The following is a 16,857-nucleotide window of genomic DNA, read 5'->3' as shown; positions in this document are numbered from 1 at the left end:
TGTAGAATTCAGCACCAAATAATGCTGCATCTGTTACAGCAACACAACTTGTCGCAACTATTTAATATTATTTGTGCATATTTGACCTGCAATTTTCGATAAGTTATGGCCGAGTTCCAAGCCATTATCTTGGCTGGCGGTCGCGGCATCCGCCTATACCCTTTAACCGAGGAAACACCCAAGGCCCTCCTACCAGCAAATGGAAAGCCGCTACTTTGGTATCAACTCAATCTTCTAGAGACATCAGGATTTACTGAGGTGCTTGTGCTTACGTTACCTGACTTGGTACCCCCAATCCAAGACTATGTGACCCGCGAATTCGACGGTAAAATTCACGTAGAAATTTGCGAAGTCACGGAGAACACAGAAACGGCGGATGCACTTCGAGAGGTAGCTGATAGAATTAAGCGCGACTTCATTGTGCTTGCCGGAGATCTGGTTACAGACGTGGTGCTGCACAATATGGCAGATTTCCATCGCATAAACGACGCCAGCGTCACTATGCTGCTGCGCCAAGAAGTGAGTACTCGTAAGACAAAAGGAGAAAAATCACGTCGCGATAAAGATATGACAGATTGTTTTGCGCTCGTTGAGGGCCAGCGGGACGAGGAGAACCGTGTTGTAGTAGCTTCGCAGGCCGTGCACATGAATGAAGACCTTTACGTGGCAAAGAGTCTACTTAAGCGTCGTAGCAATTTTGTGCTACACACGGATTTGTACGACGGTCATTTTTACTTCTTCTCACATTGGGTGCTCGATCTTTTACAAGAGAAAAAGTATATTTCAAGTATCAAGGTCGACTTAGTTCCCCACCTCGTTCGTCGTCAATTCCGAGGAAAAGAAGCATTACCATCAAATGTGAGGGAGAAGGCGGCTAGTAAACAGGAGCTTGCGGCATCACTGTCGCTTTCAAAAGAGAAACATGACCCTGAGGATTTAGTGCGCTGTTTCGCTTACGTCCTGCCACCGAATGCCTACTGCGAACGTGCAGACACTATTCCAGCGTACCGAGCTATGAACGAGGAAGTTGGTTCGCGATTGCGTATCAAGCGTTCAGGATCAATTTCAAATTAATGACTTTCTGTTTCGTAGCTAATTATATGCAAGCAAAGCTCACTATAAGCCTCTCCCATGACTTTTATGGTCACATTTTGCTGACACTGTTCCATTTATCAAGACTAAATTTGACTTCTCGATATGTACTCGTGTTTCGTGCTCTTACCTTAAAGCTATGTCTTGGTCCACAATGCAGTCACACAAAATCGTTGGTGGTCGTCTTTAGCACCTGTGCACATCAGTGCGTTAGAATGTTAATTCTCAATATCGCGCAATATTTTTTTTTAATAATTGCATTCATGTTAAATTTTAAGCAGCTTACGCCATTCATAAAGAATCCTGCTCAATTTCTATTCAAAAGAGCTGTAAATTTGTTTAGGAATTTTCAGTATGGGTGTCAACCTTACTAATTTTAAAATTAATATTTATCGAACATAAAAATCCTACAGTATATGATATTAGGACGCGCGTCCTTTCTCCAAGCGGGCACAGTGGAACAAGCAAAACGCGGTTACGTGTTTCAGTTTGATGAGCTAAACAAGAAAGATAAATTTGTAAATTGTAAAAAAGTTTAATTTTTAATTGATTAGTTTGTTAGAGTTTGTTACAAATAAAGTTATTGGTTACACGAAGCTTCAATAGAGTATTACTTAGTTACTGAGCTTAATGGATTCTCAGCAAAGTTGCCAAGCCACCACTGCACTTGATTCTTTGGACGGCAGTAGTTGGTAACAGCAGATGGACCGATTTGGTCTCGGCACATTGGGCACTGGTAAGAAAACAGTAGCCACTCGAAAACGCACTCGCGATGAAACGTATGGTTGCAATTCAAAATGATGGGAGATGAGTCGTTTGGTCGACTTTGTTCCGAGGTGTTCAGGTGGATTTCTTCCAAACATATCATGCATTGTTCCACATTGGTGGATTCACTTCGATCCAGCGATGACAGGTTGGGTGCGGTTGATGATTTCTTCATTCCACACTCATGCTCTAGCATTGTTAGATCAGTTGTGGTTGCTGACTTTTTGATACCAGGCTGGTTGTTATCCACGAATACTTGCAAAAGAGAGCGCTTGTCGGTATCGTCCTTCACGCCGAGAAAGTCGAAGATGTTTGAAGGAAGTTTCTGACGAGCGTGAAAGCACTTCATTGCACTGCCAGGAAGGAGGATGCAGCGTAGCAAATGTACAAGTACATTTTCCAGCTTTGTTTTGCGGTGATTCACAGTTGCATGCCAAGTTGACATGACCACTGGGCACTTTTTAGGAAAGAAAGCAACTAGGACATCACGAATGGCTTGACACGAGCCACAACAATTCTTGGATTGGCAAGTCCAAAGCTTCTCTACCTTGTTTCGAAAATCAAGAAACTCCGAGTAGCGATAGGAAACACTCCATGTATTCTTAGTTGTCACACTCGAGACCGTGCAATTGTACACGGCGTAGTCGTCTTTCTTGGTTGCTGAACCGACGCTTACTCGTAGAGGTAACTCTTGACGGACGCAGTCTGCCAACGTCTTAATTGTATAGTTCTTGCAATTGCCGCGTTTCTCGATTTCTACGATCTGGGGATCTTCCTGCTGGCCAGTGTAGTTCGGCTCTGGAACAAAATATCCGTTCATAGTTGACCAGATTTCTTTGTTTTGAAACTTATTTGTTTGACTTCTGGCTGGTAAATTGTGAAATGATCATCGAGAACAAGTAGGAATTGTCCTATGTTATCATGTGTATATCGTGTCAGGCCCGTGTCGCATCGTTCGTAGAACAGCAAACATCCATATCTTTATCACCAAAACAGCCGTTGATGCGTACGTCGGCGACAAATACAGTCAACACTGGCATCACATGAGACAGTCAAATCTGGCATGCCGCATGTGACAGTCACGTGCGTCCTGCTCAAAAGCCGTTCCAATATGGCTTACTCATGGAGACATGCTGATAGGTGGAAAAGTGCGCGTCACTAGCAAATCGAACATGTTTTGCATGGCGGAACGACACCAAGCACCAGAGGCTTTCGTGACGTCACACCAGTATTCAGTCACGGCTTCCATGCATTGGGTAGAGTGTGTGCGTCACTCGAGCTGCAAGAAGCGTATGGTAGACACGCACAGTGTGAGGATGATTTATTATCACAACGAGACGATCAATAGGTCTAGGCATTGCAGTGCACATCTGATGTATATCTCGATCAAATGGGTACGAATATCATTGTCAACAAGGTTGTTTTGTTGCTGAAACCTTTAGATTAATTTTGCAGACGAATGTTTCGATCAAATAAATTGCACGGATGACTGTTTGGAATCGTTTCCATAAATTTCACAGCTCCCATCTCATAAGATAAGAACGTTAGCTCCTAGTCAAACTTTCTTCTGATATCAAAGCTGACATATAAGGGTTACCTGGTCGGTGACGCGTCTATCGTGGCACATGCGACGTTTATGGGCATATTAATCATTTCTGAAGTTGCCCTGATTATGCCCGTCCTTTGCTTATTTATTTAGTAATTCAAGATATCCACAAAAAGTCGGATGATGTATTGTCGACATTTATGATATGTCTTGCGCACAAAAATACGATCGGATTATCAGCCTCTATACTACAGAGCTACAGAGCTATAAAGCTATAGAGCTACAGAGCTATAAAGCTACAGAGCTACAGAGCTATAAAGCTACAGAGCTACAGAGCTACAGAGCTACAGAGCTACAGAGCTACAGAGCTACAGAGCTTTATCTTTGCAACTTGATTTAAAAGCACATCACTGTCATCAGCTGGCTGGATCAGATGAGCAAAGCAACCATCTTCAGCTTCAGCAGCAACTTAATTACCAGGAAGTATACTGCAGACTAATCTTTCGTCTCTTCTATCGGCCTACTCACGCATTAACCTAACACCGAGCTGACGCCACTGGATACATGCACGCATGTCTCTTTAGTAGTCACCCTTCGCCCTTCTACATCGTGCGACTTTTTCCTATCTTTGCCTTTCGTATGGTGTCCGTGCAGCACTCTCTAAGACAATTACGCCCCATCGTGCGCTAATACTAGCACAGTACAATACCAACCTTGGTACCTTCCATTCGCGGGCACCGCCAGTTATACAAGTAGTACATAAGGTCACCGTCTCCTGGGCCAAATTTGAGCGTATTGAGGAACTCCATGTTGTCCATCAGACTGAGCGCGTTAAAAACATCAAAACCCTCTTTTTTGGCCATCACCAGCGTGTCGTACATGAGATCGGTGAGCGGAACCGTCGTAGCTACATTATAAAACGAGTAGGCAGCATTCAGTTTGCTATGCTTGTCGTGGCCAATAACTGTCGATGGAAGATGATAAAAACTCGTAAAGTCTGTAATTTTGTGAGTCTCTGGGTTTTCCACGACATACGCGCTGATCACACCGTCTCGAGGCAGCATCCAGTGGGCCACATCATGCTGATCGAAATGCTGAACAAGATCAAATTTCGCTAGATACGTCTTAAGCAGCGTCGTGACCTGGGCCACATCTTTCTTCTGCATTGCTCGAAAACCTTGCACCGATGGGATTTCTGGCAACTTATACATTTTAATGGTACGCGTCATCGTCATTCTTGGTGCCAGTCTAGAGAAGCCCACCTCAATTAGCTTTTTTGGGTTAAGTGAGCGGTGGAAGTAGCGACATTGCGCGACAGGCATAGGCAGCACTACCCCTGCCGTATAAACGGCATGCCAGATATCCCGAAGGTTCACACGGCGCGTGATCTCCTTGATCAGCACCGGTGCAAGCCGCTTGGTTCGCAACTTTTTATGTACACAAAGAAAATTGATCTCTGCCATTGACAGTGTGTTTTGATAGACACGCGTCTTGACAGGAATACCACTTATAAATGCCATCAGTTTATTGGTCTTTTGGTTGCGCACTCCCACGTGCCAGTCTTTGTGGAAACCAGGAGGAGTCAACGCCCACATGAGAAATTTAATCGAGTAGTCAAAACGAAACATATTGTCATCATCCTCGACATAGTTGTGCGTAAGTAGTTCATAGACCTCCTGCGCCTCAATCTGTTTGGTCAGATCAACTATGCTCCATTCAAAGCCCGGTGGCATGTTAAAAGGCTCTTGACGCACATCACTGACGGTTTTTGGTGGATCAATAGCACCATGCTCACGTGGAAATTCATTCAACGCGGGCACAGGCTGTGTCTTCCAGAATTTAAAATCCTTTTGAGCCGCGACGGCGTTGCGATCTGGTGCAGCAGGCTGAGCTGTAGCCAAGTTAAGCTGTTTTAGCACCTCTAAAAACTCCTCTTGCTCCTCAACCGTCACAAGTTCAAGCTTGTCGTCTGATTTAGCGCCTGAAGGCGGGGGAGAATTGCGCATACTCACTCACGAGTGCGGAAATCTTTTTGTAATTTGTGATAGGTGCAATTTGACTGGACTTAATTAGGTCTGAATTGTTATATCACTTGGTATAAATGAAGCAGGTGACTGGAGAGGACCAAGATGACTTCCAGCATTTGCTACAACAGCTTAAAATCACACAGTCTGTCGAACAGCTGGAAAAAGTAAGTGAAAGACACCGCTTTTGGAGTACACAGCCCGTACTCACGTTGCAGAATACAGCTGAAGTACCCTCTCACTTTTCTCCCGGATCTCTTGATGCACCACAAAAGACACCGGACCAAGTACAACAAGAGCCGTACCACATGCCGCCAGGCTTTGCGTGGTCCATTATTGACTTAATGGATCCTTCTCAAGCTGCCGAAGTCTATGAGCTTCTAACGATGAATTATGTTGAGGATGTAGAAAGCACATTTCGCTTTGACTACTCCGTCGACTTTTTGAAGTGGGCTTTAACTCCTCCAGGCTATCACAAAAATTGGCACATTGGCGTTCGTAGCACACACAATAATCAGCTTATGGCTTTTATTTCAGGAATTCCGGTCCGACTTCGCGTGTACAAGGAAATCATGAACATGGCCGAGATCAACTTCTTATGTGTGCACAAAAGACTGAGAGAGCGACGATTAGCACCCGTGCTGATCAAGGAAGTGACACGAAGAGTGAATCTTGCTAATGTGTGGCAGGCCGTATACACAGCTGGTGTGATGCTGCCCATGCCACTGGCGCAGTGTCGGTACTTTCATCGATCTTTAAACCCCACGAAACTGATCGCAGTGGGCTTTTCTTCGCTATCGTCAAACATGACACTTGCACAGACCATCAAGGCATATGAACTGCCAGTGCACACATCGACCCCAGGATTTAGAGCAATGAAGCAGGCGGATGTACCAAGAGTCACAAGATTATTAAAGGAATATTTGGCTAACTTTCACCTTGCGGCGGACTTTAGTGAAGAGGAAGTAGCACACTGGATGGTGCCACGTGCTGGGGTCATCAGCACGTACGTTGTGGAGAACGACGATACATTAGAAATCACGGACGTTTGCAGTTTTTACCACCTCCCATCGTCAATCATTGGTAACGATCGACAGAACAAAATTTTTGCAGCCTACTCATTCTACAATGTAGCTAAGTCAGTGAGTTTTCAGCAATTGATGCAAGATGCGCTCATCATGGCGAAATTGAAGGAGTGCGATGTATTCAATGCTCTGGACATCATGGAAAATGGTGAAATGCTACGACCTCTTCAATTTAGACCCGGCAGTGGTGAACTGCAATATTATTTGTATAACTGGCGCTGTCCGCAGCTGTCCAGTGACCTTGTGGGTCTCGTACTGCTCTAGCGGTAAACATTAACGATTTTTTGTGTCACTTACCATTCCAGCTTAGCAGATACTTGGCTTTCATTTTTAAGCTTGACCATAAAAGTAAAAACAAGCATAAAATTAATACTAAAGCGGTCTTGTTATAAGTTTATCATTTATGTACTTTCAGCGCATAAATATGACTTGCAAAAGGTAAGTTCAAATCGTGAGCTTATACTCTACTGGACGCATACATGTCGCTTGCTACTTTGGCTATTATTTGTATTAGCCACGTAAATGTTAACATTTTCGAATTGTACATACAGCATATCAAATTTTCTTGTGCTATCTATCTGAAAACATATTTTGTGCAGTAGTAAACAAAATTCAGAATGTGTATTTTGTATGCTTTTTTTGGTCGAGGAAATCCTTACAAAAAGTTGGCATAAACGTTCTGACAAGACCCCTTGCTTCACATTCTATTACTACTCTATCTTTTTCGTTGCCGGCAGCAGCGAGTGCAAAATGATGTCTTTCTCGCAGCAGTAGGACGTCGAAGGCGCGATCGTCATATCCGGCGTCTAATCTTACTCCATCCAAAAATGACCCATGGAGTATGCTATTCGGTTCAGGATGTAAATAGTCATTTATTACTTTTACCAAACTAGATCATCGCGCCTTCAAGAAGCTACTTTAGGTCTTCGAACAACCATACACTAAGATTACACCAAATTCAAAGTCTAGATACACTGTTCCTTAATGCAAGGGCTACCAGGTCATATCAATGCTGCTACATGTTTAGCATTAACGCTAGCGTGAACAACAACTCGAAGCTCCACGATGGTATGAGCTTGTGGCTTTGTCGGTATGCTCACTGTTTCTCCGATTCGGACTACGAACCCTTTTTCTGTTTTGACATCCAATGAAGACGCGCGGGAACGTCTTTTAACGACTGAAGAAATTGAGCAGTCCCAGGCCACCATTTTTCAGGTATTTGATGCTCACAAACGTTTGAGACGTCGCAGATGGGTTGAAGAAATACCTTGAGCAATCGGGTGACGTCGTTATACAGAATATGCCTTACAACAGTGGACACATGATCATTACATCGATAATATTCTTTGCTTAACCTTAACGGGGTCATTGGCAGTCATCAACACTCCTAGGGCAACGCACGACTCACAAATCACAAAATTCGGGAATACCTATTCTGATGTCTATGTGGAGATCGGAGCTTGTGTGATTATAGGCTCGGTTTTTCTCTCGAATAGACTAACCATTCCTTATCCAGTCATCTCAAAATTTGCCACTCACGTCTCGTGCCTAGAAAGTTCTTCGGCCTCAGCAGGCTACATCAGTGCGACATGCTGTAGAGCGGGGAATGCGAGCTCTCAAAGGATTTCTTCCTAGAACTAAAGAATCGAAGAGGAAGAGGAAGAAAGTCTTGTTACAAATGATAGCACTGCTTTTCACCTTTCGCACCAAGTTTGTTAACTCAAATCAAATATAAACGACGTATATGCCGTGCTTGAGCATCGAAGCAAATCATCTATGGAGAAATGATGTAAAAGAATATTTTGTGTAGCTAGTCCTAATTTTTTGAGCTGAGGTCATTACAATCGTCATCATCGGCGGACTATCCCTTACTTTCCAGCGTAATCTATCTGCCTTGCGCTCGTCTTCTTTCGATTACTCGTCTGATTCTCTCATCATGACATTCCTCATCACGCCGGATACTCTCGTCTTTTCGTGTTTGGCGATCTAGCAAGCGCTCTTCTTTCTGCAGCAACATTTATATTTCCATCATTCTCAAACGTAAAACTTCACCGGCAGCCGCCTTCTAACGCTTAAGAATATATAAGCGTGTCTTTGTTGTCGATCCAGTCCGATCTGTGTTCGAATGCGAAGATGCTGTTGCTCTAAAAGGTTTCATAAGTGCTCCAAATTGTCACCTTACATATATAAAACGGCATATCCATGCCGTCTGTGGTGCTTCGACCTTTGCTTTAAGCTGTGCTCTGCTGCAAGAAAAAAACTACAAGCAGATGCCGATGGACATGAGAGCGCCATCAGATTTGAGTTTTGCCGAATTAATTCCGCAGGGTGGAACTGCCGCATAAATGACATCAAGCAAATCTGGTATAATCTCTTGCGAAGCTCACTAAACATCTGTTTCCAACCTCCAGGATTTACAGAAATCATGCATGTCGTGCACAGCGACGTCGTTACTCATCCCTTACAGAGAATGGCATGACGGCGATGAAACTATGCAGAATATATGTGCGAGGTGATATATACGTCGGATCGACGAAATCTTGTTGCGTATGCACTTTCTCAGCCTAGGCTTTCGCGAGTCTTACGGGTAACGTTGTTAATTGATGAGATAATACGCACGGCGTAGGGTTAGACCCAACACTTGTTACACTGCTCGAAGCAATTTTTGTTGAGATCGGACAAACGCACTCCACTGTCCGGGAGTATCATCTGTGATATCTCTCTTGTCAATACGTCGTGGTATTCCTTCAACAACGAATAGAATGGATTTGTAGGCTTCTTGATGATAACTATATCACTTCTTGCACGCACTGTTCCGCGAGTATTTTCAATGACAGATCCATCCATGACAGGGTATGAGCTGAGCTCGTGCTCTACTCCGACCGCACCATTTTGGTAACTTCACCGCCTTGCAATTCCTTGAACATATCCCCAAGAAGTAAAATCTAAGCTCTAAAATACCTTCCGCCGAAGGTAGTGAGGAGTTATTTTTTACCTCTTACCAATGGGGCCTTTTCGCTCCGCAGGTTAAATAGTAGTTATGATTCATTAGTACCGTTACATCGTGATTGGATGAGTCATACCTCTCTATTTCGGGGTCTGGCTATTCTATTTATGCTTACTGCAGCAAAAAGCATTATATTAAAGGTTCACTGAAAAGATCACGACATCCGTCGCTCCTTTCTGTCTCAATACAGATACACTATAGATACTGCCATACACAAACGATACTCTCTGTCTCATTCAAAAACCGCGACTTTCACCTGCTTGTGCCTTCTAAGACCTGCTCCAAACATATGGCGTTATCATTGTTAGACAATGAAGATAATCAAGCGTCTTCATGCCGTACCAAGAAATGGTATAACTTACCAGTAAAAGTGGGATTATGGATTGCCAAATTTCCACTAGGATACAGTGCGTGGTACCAAACATATTTATTGTCAGATCTCGTGGCACTTGGAGCTCAGGCCACGACATACCGAGGATAAAATCACATTACGGACCCAAGTCTATGGTGACGAAATGCATGACATTGCCATAGTTCTCAATTTACACTTCATGTTCAGTGGGAACCTGAAACCTATACTTTACTCTAGTATTTCTGTGGATAGACGCACGGATACTGTATGCGTATCTCCATCTTCAGCGCCATGGCCTACTGTCATCCATTCTCAACGGTCGCGCATTGTAATTTATTTCATGCGCTCCAGCATCTATCAGAACTTACCACGGATTCACAAAACATGATTTGCACACAAGAAAAACCCTGGCTCTGAGCAAAGAAATAGTCGCTTGATCTGAAGATGAATCCGGATGACCTTGGACTCCACGAGGTATGATAGAACCCAATTCTTTCCCAGCAGGAAGCAGAGTGCATTTACGAAAAACAATATATTTTTTGCGAAGATCTACGTCAGATGACCTTGTATTGAAGCCCAACTCTTTGTTTCCTCGTAGCCGAGAGATGATGAGGCGTGAAGGCTCAGATGGATTGTACTATCACAAATTTGAGGGTGTTACGTCGCTGTTCAGCAGCAAGGAGATTCTCTAAATCTTTAACAAACTTGTGTTTATCAATACTCGTGCACTTTCAGAGCTATCGGCTCTAGCACACCCATCGGACAGAAGGAGTCCTTCTTATTCAAGGGAGACATGCGCTGCTCTTTCGGTAGTGGTTCAGGGAATGCGGGAGATATCGAAGCGAGTCGCACCTGTTCGGAGATCCTTCAAGAGATGGTAATTCACCATTACGGCAATAAGATTCCACAACGTTCAGCCTGATCTATCAAAATAGCATCCTCGAATGCTTATGAAAATGTATAAGCACTAACGGCACGCCTAGTGGGCGGTGCGAACACCCGCGGCATATGTCGCGCAGCACTTCTCATGTCAAAGAATGCCTCGTGTACTGAGGTACAACACGTTTTCGCTCAATCACGGCTGTTACCCGTCCAAAGTGTGGACATATTGATGATCATCATAGTTCCTCTCATTATTTGATTCCTTGCTACCTCACGGCTGGACTCTTGTCATCATCGGTTTAACGATTGGTTGGAGCCAGCTATATTTCAACCAATCCACAAACTTCTGGCTGGGATGTTCTCGCCAGCGCTTTATCGCGGCTAGTCTATACCTCAAGGATAGCAAAGTTTGCTCGTGGCCTTCGGGCTGCCGTAGTTCGTTGCTAAGAAGAAGTTATACAAGGGATACCGACCCTACGTTCTTTCCAAGACCAGTATGAGTGTAGTAGATCGCAATCCGCTACTTCCGATTTCTGAAGCCTTAACCAAGGAGTACGAACACTTCTCTTCAAATTGAAACTGTATTTAATTGTTTTAGTTGCGGCAGAGCCGCCAATATTGAAACCCTATGTTTTCCTAAGAAATACAGTAATACCTGATCAATATAACAAACCAAATTAATGTAGTGATGTACATATCTACGGGCAATATTGCCACGTGGTGGCTTGTTGATACCGTGTAGCCATACAACTGTACGATTATACTAACCTGTGTAATACACACCGAAGGGAACGTGTACCTCAGATACACTCTCCCACATTAAAACTGTGGAAATCCTCAATTCACATTTAGCTGCCGTCTCATACGAGGCTCGCGTGTGTGAGACAGCTTAACGTTCCTTAAGAATAAATTTAAACAATTCCCGCTCTATGAGCCCTGTGCCTACGACACGCAAAACACCCAACCTAGCTGGAAGCGAGAAGGCCCGCGGGCAAAGCCCTTCTTCTTCTTCTTCTGCACAGGGTGCATCTACGGACGGTACGTCCGCAGCTTCACGGGATGAACATCCCAAGCCCTCGGCAACCGAGCGCAACACTCCTCGAATGACGGATTTCCTCGTCGAGGCGTTGGAAGAGGTCGACTACGAGTTGGACACCCCTTTCACAGCATGGAGAGACGAGAATGATTAGGCGCGCCAACGGCGCGACGTGAGCCCAGCTCAAACCTTGCGGACACCGTGTCCATTCCCCGACCACTCGGCTTCAGGGGGAAGTGGTATTATTAACAATCGCGAGTCGATTGCTAGTTTACGGCTCTTGCTCAGCGGATCCCGCTACTCAAGCAAAAAACGCAATCATTCGATCATTAGGCGTCTACGTAGTGGCCCCAAGCCACTATACAAGCTGAGCTTGATCAGCGGAAAGCTCTCCGAGCTCGCTTTAAGGTAACACAGGAAATCTTATTGAATCCGTACCGCGCTCGACTTCGAGCTCAAAAAGGATACGCTCCTGTACCCGTAATGCGGATTATTCTTGTGGTACTCGTCCCTGGCAATACCGCTGCAGATGACGATGAGCTCTTGCACCGGAAACTATCTTTGCTGTCTACCATACAGTGAAGCCACAAGGAAGTGGACGTGCGCGTTGAGCGCCATCTTAGACTTGAGCTATCCAAACTCAAGGCGCAACGCCGACTTTCTGCATATTTTCGCCCTACGACATTGGAACAATTCGTGACGCTCCTGCGAGCTCTGTGGTTTCTCACACGGGCGAGTCTAGCTCATGGCCATAGCTTGTGCTGAGCTCATGGCTCTCCGGCTTTCCAGACTACTGCCCTAAAGCGTCTTGATTCTATAGTCCATAATCGTCTACGACGTCTGGACAGTCTTGCCGAAGTGGCACCTCAAACACTCACAAGTCTCGGAAATTGGGTATCCTCGCCACTTCAAATGAAATTGGGTTAAACCCCTTCGACGACGTCGACTCGCAAGGCTTTCCAAGTGGTAGTGGACGCAACCATTCTCATCGAGAAGAGTCGGCGACGATCGATGACGACTCCGTCGATCGGCGTCCGGTTACTCGCGATGCTTATCATTTGCTAGAGGACAAATTTCGTCGTCATCGGTACTCTACCGAGCATTTCCCCGAGGTCGCCTACCGCTGTGCGAAAGACCTCGAGAGTCTGGAGCACTTTGTGCATCGACTGCCTCGCGTTGGGGATTACCGTTCCCTATCGGAGCGACTCCTAGCCGTCGAGCAATTAAATATGTCACTTCATGCGACGGTTGAGCGCCTAGCGCCGTTAAAAGCAACAAATTTCGCACTCCCTGCTCAGATCCATTCACTGGTTTAACTATTGGGTGGCCGAGCGCCTTTGGGCGCCGCCCCAGCGCCAACACTCCCGCGTTCACTTGCGCCGAATCCCGATTCGGCTTGAGCAAGCCCACATAAAACACCGGATGGTTGCGCATCCTTCCCGGAAGGTTCAGCGTATTCACTAGGCCTCGCTTGGCCACGACCTCAAAAGGTTCGTCTTACAGATAGCAGGAACTGCATGTGTAGGGAGGTTTTGGGCATTAAAAAACTAGGTTTCTGACATTAATGTTTTCAATGTTTCTTCTTTCTTTTCCTTCTGCATATTTCTTCTGCATGTCTTGGCTTTCAGCCATCGCATCGCGAACGTGTCGTAAGACACTTAGTCTGATAGCCAGGAAGTTTCAACTTCTTTACCCACGGTGAGGGGACTGATATCAGCTAGCCGCTCGGCTATTCCTCTCCCACCAAGCCTTAAGCTATGGGATGGCGGCGTCGGCAGGACGCGAGGATTAATATATCTGTTCACGTAGACCGGCGTATAGCCGGTAGATGTCTGCACTGCATTGTTCAGAGCAAACTCTACAAGTGGCAACATAGCGCTTTAGCGCTTTGGCGCCTCAGTGCAGACGCGGCGAAGACCGTCTTCAGCGACGCGATTCACGTGATCAGTCTGACCATCGGTCTGCGGATGGTCCGCAGTTGACATATTCAATTTGGTGCTCAGCACCGTGAAGAATGTAGACCGAAACTTTCCAGTAAAGTGCGGATCTCTACCTGAGACCATTGCTTCCGGGGGTCCATGTCGTCGAAAGCCACGATCGACGGTGGTTATTGGAGACGACGTCTTGGAGCTTGGAACATTCAGGATCGACGATCCACTTTGTGTGTTCAGCACCGTTTTAGTGTCCTATTGGGCAGCTTTATCCAGAAGCGACGACGAGAACATCTCTTCGTTCAGTCTTATCATGATCACCTCGGCTAAATTGGCTGTCTTCAAGGCACAGCCAAACGATTCGAAGGACATCTCGTTCAGCTCAAGAAGAGCATCCCCCGCGGGGATGACATCACCGTCTTCCTGCCCGTCATACCGATGACAAGGGATTATAGCTGTGCGCTATCGTCTTTGGTAGACACACCCTGGGTCAGGGTCGACGCCCTGCGTCTTGCAGATATCATACGGCCTCGCCATCTCCTCTCTTTAAAACCAGTAAGACACGCACTCGGAGTCGTCCAGTGTCCCCACAACCTGCATAATCGGAGCCTTGATGTTATTAACAACATCCGACGAAGAGCTGCTATTTCTGCAGAATTCGTCCAGCGGATAATGCGCGACTCCGCTCGCACCAGAAGGGTCTCGCTCAAGATGCCTCGGACCTCGTCCTACCATGCCACTCTTGGCATGCAGCAACTGCTTTGTAACGTCAGTAGTGCTCAGTGGTTTTCGTGCCACTCACGTGCATAACTAGGGTGTCGCACTTAAAGACCTCGGCCCTTGGCCGACATGCCACTTTTGGCATGCAGCAACTGCTCTAATACTAGAGCAGCGCTCAATGGGTTACCAGGAGTCGTACGCGTAACGCCTAAGGTCTTCGATTTCCAATCGGTCCATGGCTCATGGTGTTCCAACTATGCCATACCAAGGATAAGGTCATACCTTGAATCCAAGTCTAAGTTAAAGCAGCGTTTCACGCTATTAAAGTCAAGAAACTTGACACCGAATTTCACAGGAAACCTCGGCACAATGACACAAGTCCCGTCGCTAAGCAAACAGTGACGGTATCACTCAACCGCGCTTCTCACGCCTCAGCATACAGTCGACCTACTTCGATTACCTACTTCGATTGTGGAGCGTCAAGCATAATTGCCCGACGCACCAGAATCGATAAGTAGTTTGCATAGCTTATCAAAGCTCGTCATGGGCGCATTTACGACCAGAAAGTCCATCTTCCACTCACGTTCCGTGCTCAAGAGCACGCTGCTCTTCGGGGCTGGGCCTTGCTGCCTTCTAATTCTTGAAGGCTTAACAGAACTGAGTTCTCCACCACGCGCCTAAGGGTGGTCTCGGCTCCCCGAGTCAAACCAGACTTGTTAGAAGCGCGGTGTTGGCTCTACGAACCTTTGCGCGCCTTGCGGAAGAGGCAACCTGTCCGTAGGTGACAAGTGTCTCCACAGACAAAACACCGTCAGGTGTTGACACGCTGTCCGGCAGCTCGGAGCTCTCCCTCCTCCTTCTCAGCATAGCTGACATTCATTGGCTCAGGACTGCTCGACGATCTCTGAGGGTGTACATTTCAGTTGAGTCGTACTGACTTGAAGTTAAATTCAGCATTCAATGCCTCATTCACCGCTTCGTCAGAAGTAGACGGGTGCACACGGAAGGCTTTTATTCTGGTCACGCCAGTGAGGAGGCCCTCCATGAAAACGGTCACTACGACCGCCTCGGGGAGAGGATCTGCCATTCCGGCAATGAGAGCTCTCGACTCTTGGACAAAGGCCACCAACTCCTTCTAGCCTTGTCGGGCAGCAAGGGAACGTAGTCTCACGCGATATACCTGATTAGGCGAGGAGAACACCCGCAAAAGCTGACGCTTTAGCCAGGATACGTAGCAATAACCAAAGCACTGCACATTTGTGTCCATTCTGGCGCTCGGCCCCCGAGTTTGGAAATAGCTAGCGCCAAGCGCTGGTGCTTGTTTTGGAACATGGCGGATGCCGTAGCCATCTCGGTCTCTCTTATCCAGAGCAGAATATTCTTTCCATTCTTACCGTCGAAGGTCTTAACGATCACCATGAGCAGCCTGGGTAGGAAGGAATCATCCACCGTCGACGATGGCGTCATAGATGCTGTCGACACTGACAGCTTCTGCTGTAAGTGCTCTAACAGAGCAGTTTCAGATCTTGAAATGACTTTTAGGCTCGCGCTTTTGGCCTCGGGGCCTTGCGCAACGAGGTGCTCCACGCCCTCAGGGCCCAACAGAGACCCAGCTTATAAAGCGCATCCTGCATGCCCTGGGGCAAATAGGAGTATTCCTCCATCCTCACAGATGATCAGTCATAACGACTCAGGCGTTGATTGACCAACGAGTGCTACCAAGTACAGCGGGGCTGCCGTTGCACTTTGCTTAAAGGAAGCTCAGCTAAGATTATCGACCTCACTTTCTTTCCCAGAACAAGTACGAGAGTAGCGGATTGCGATCCGCTATTTCCTTGACCAAGGCAAACGAACAATTCGGATCAAATTGAAAGCACAAGCAAATGATCACTACTGTTCATAATTGAAACTGTATTTAATTGTTTTTGTTGCGGCAGAGCCGCCAATCCGCCCTTTCATTCAAGGGTACGTGTAACCCCGTTACACTGCCAATCGCCAGAAGTTATATATGTCTAGCCGTCCCAAGGGCAGATTACGAACAGCTCGTGTTCGATCCTAACAGGGGATGTACTTTCTTAAGCTGTGGTGACCACAAGTTCTACCAAGTGCAACAGGGTTTCCGTGCCCTCTGCACAGGGCTTGCATTTATAACACAAAGAACGCCCCACTCAAGAGCGGGACTGTAAGCCTCTCAATCAACTATACCTACACTATCAGTATTTTGATACCAAGTGTCTTGCACAAATTTACAAAGGTACAATGTGTGCATATGCCATACAGTACGCTTAATAACACGTTAAACCGAGAGCGTGCATAAGCGATAAGCTGTTTCCTTGCTGTCTGCATTGCAAACCTTTAATTACCTAGTTAAAAAAACGTCTATATTTGTTATTATAGACAGGAGACTTATCAATTTT

The 16,857-nt window shown here is 46.1% G+C and overlaps 4 protein-coding genes across 4 annotated transcripts; 2 read left to right on the top strand and 2 right to left on the bottom strand.

Annotated features, from left to right (window-relative positions):
• Positions 1-105: 105 nt before the first annotated feature.
• Positions 106-1,074, top strand: PHALS_05564 (translation initiation factor eif-2b subunit; the record flags this gene model as incomplete). Its single annotated transcript, XM_024719128.1, has 1 exon — positions 106-1,074. One exon carries the CDS (start codon positions 106-108, stop codon positions 1,072-1,074), a length of 969 nt encoding a protein of 322 aa, XP_024584457.1.
• A 628-nt stretch (positions 1,075-1,702) lies between these two features.
• On the bottom strand, positions 1,703-2,677 carry PHALS_05563 (hypothetical protein F443_21889; the record flags this gene model as incomplete). The annotated part of the gene is made up of 1 exon (XM_024719127.1): positions 1,703-2,677. The coding sequence occupies one exon, from the start codon at positions 2,675-2,677 to the stop codon at positions 1,703-1,705; it is 975 nt and encodes a 324-aa protein (XP_024584456.1).
• A 1,418-nt stretch (positions 2,678-4,095) lies between these two features.
• PHALS_05562 (glycylpeptide n-tetradecanoyltransferase 2) lies at positions 4,096-5,409 on the bottom strand (the record flags this gene model as incomplete). The annotated part of the gene is made up of 1 exon (XM_024719126.1): positions 4,096-5,409. One exon carries the CDS (start codon positions 5,407-5,409, stop codon positions 4,096-4,098), a length of 1,314 nt encoding a protein of 437 aa, XP_024584455.1.
• Positions 5,410-5,504: 95 nt separating this feature from the next.
• PHALS_05561 (glycylpeptide n-tetradecanoyltransferase 2) lies at positions 5,505-6,776 on the top strand (the record flags this gene model as incomplete). The annotated part of the gene is made up of 1 exon (XM_024719125.1): positions 5,505-6,776. One exon carries the CDS (start codon positions 5,505-5,507, stop codon positions 6,774-6,776), a length of 1,272 nt encoding a protein of 423 aa, XP_024584454.1.
• Between the last annotated feature and the right edge of the window lie 10,081 nt (positions 6,777-16,857).

This window comes from Plasmopara halstedii, assembly GCF_900000015.1.
Source record: "Plasmopara halstedii genome assembly, contig: Scaffold_2904, whole genome shotgun sequence".
NCBI lineage: Eukaryota > Oomycota > Peronosporomycetes > Peronosporales > Peronosporaceae > Plasmopara > Plasmopara halstedii.
This window is presented reverse-complemented; position numbering and strand designations above follow the sequence as displayed.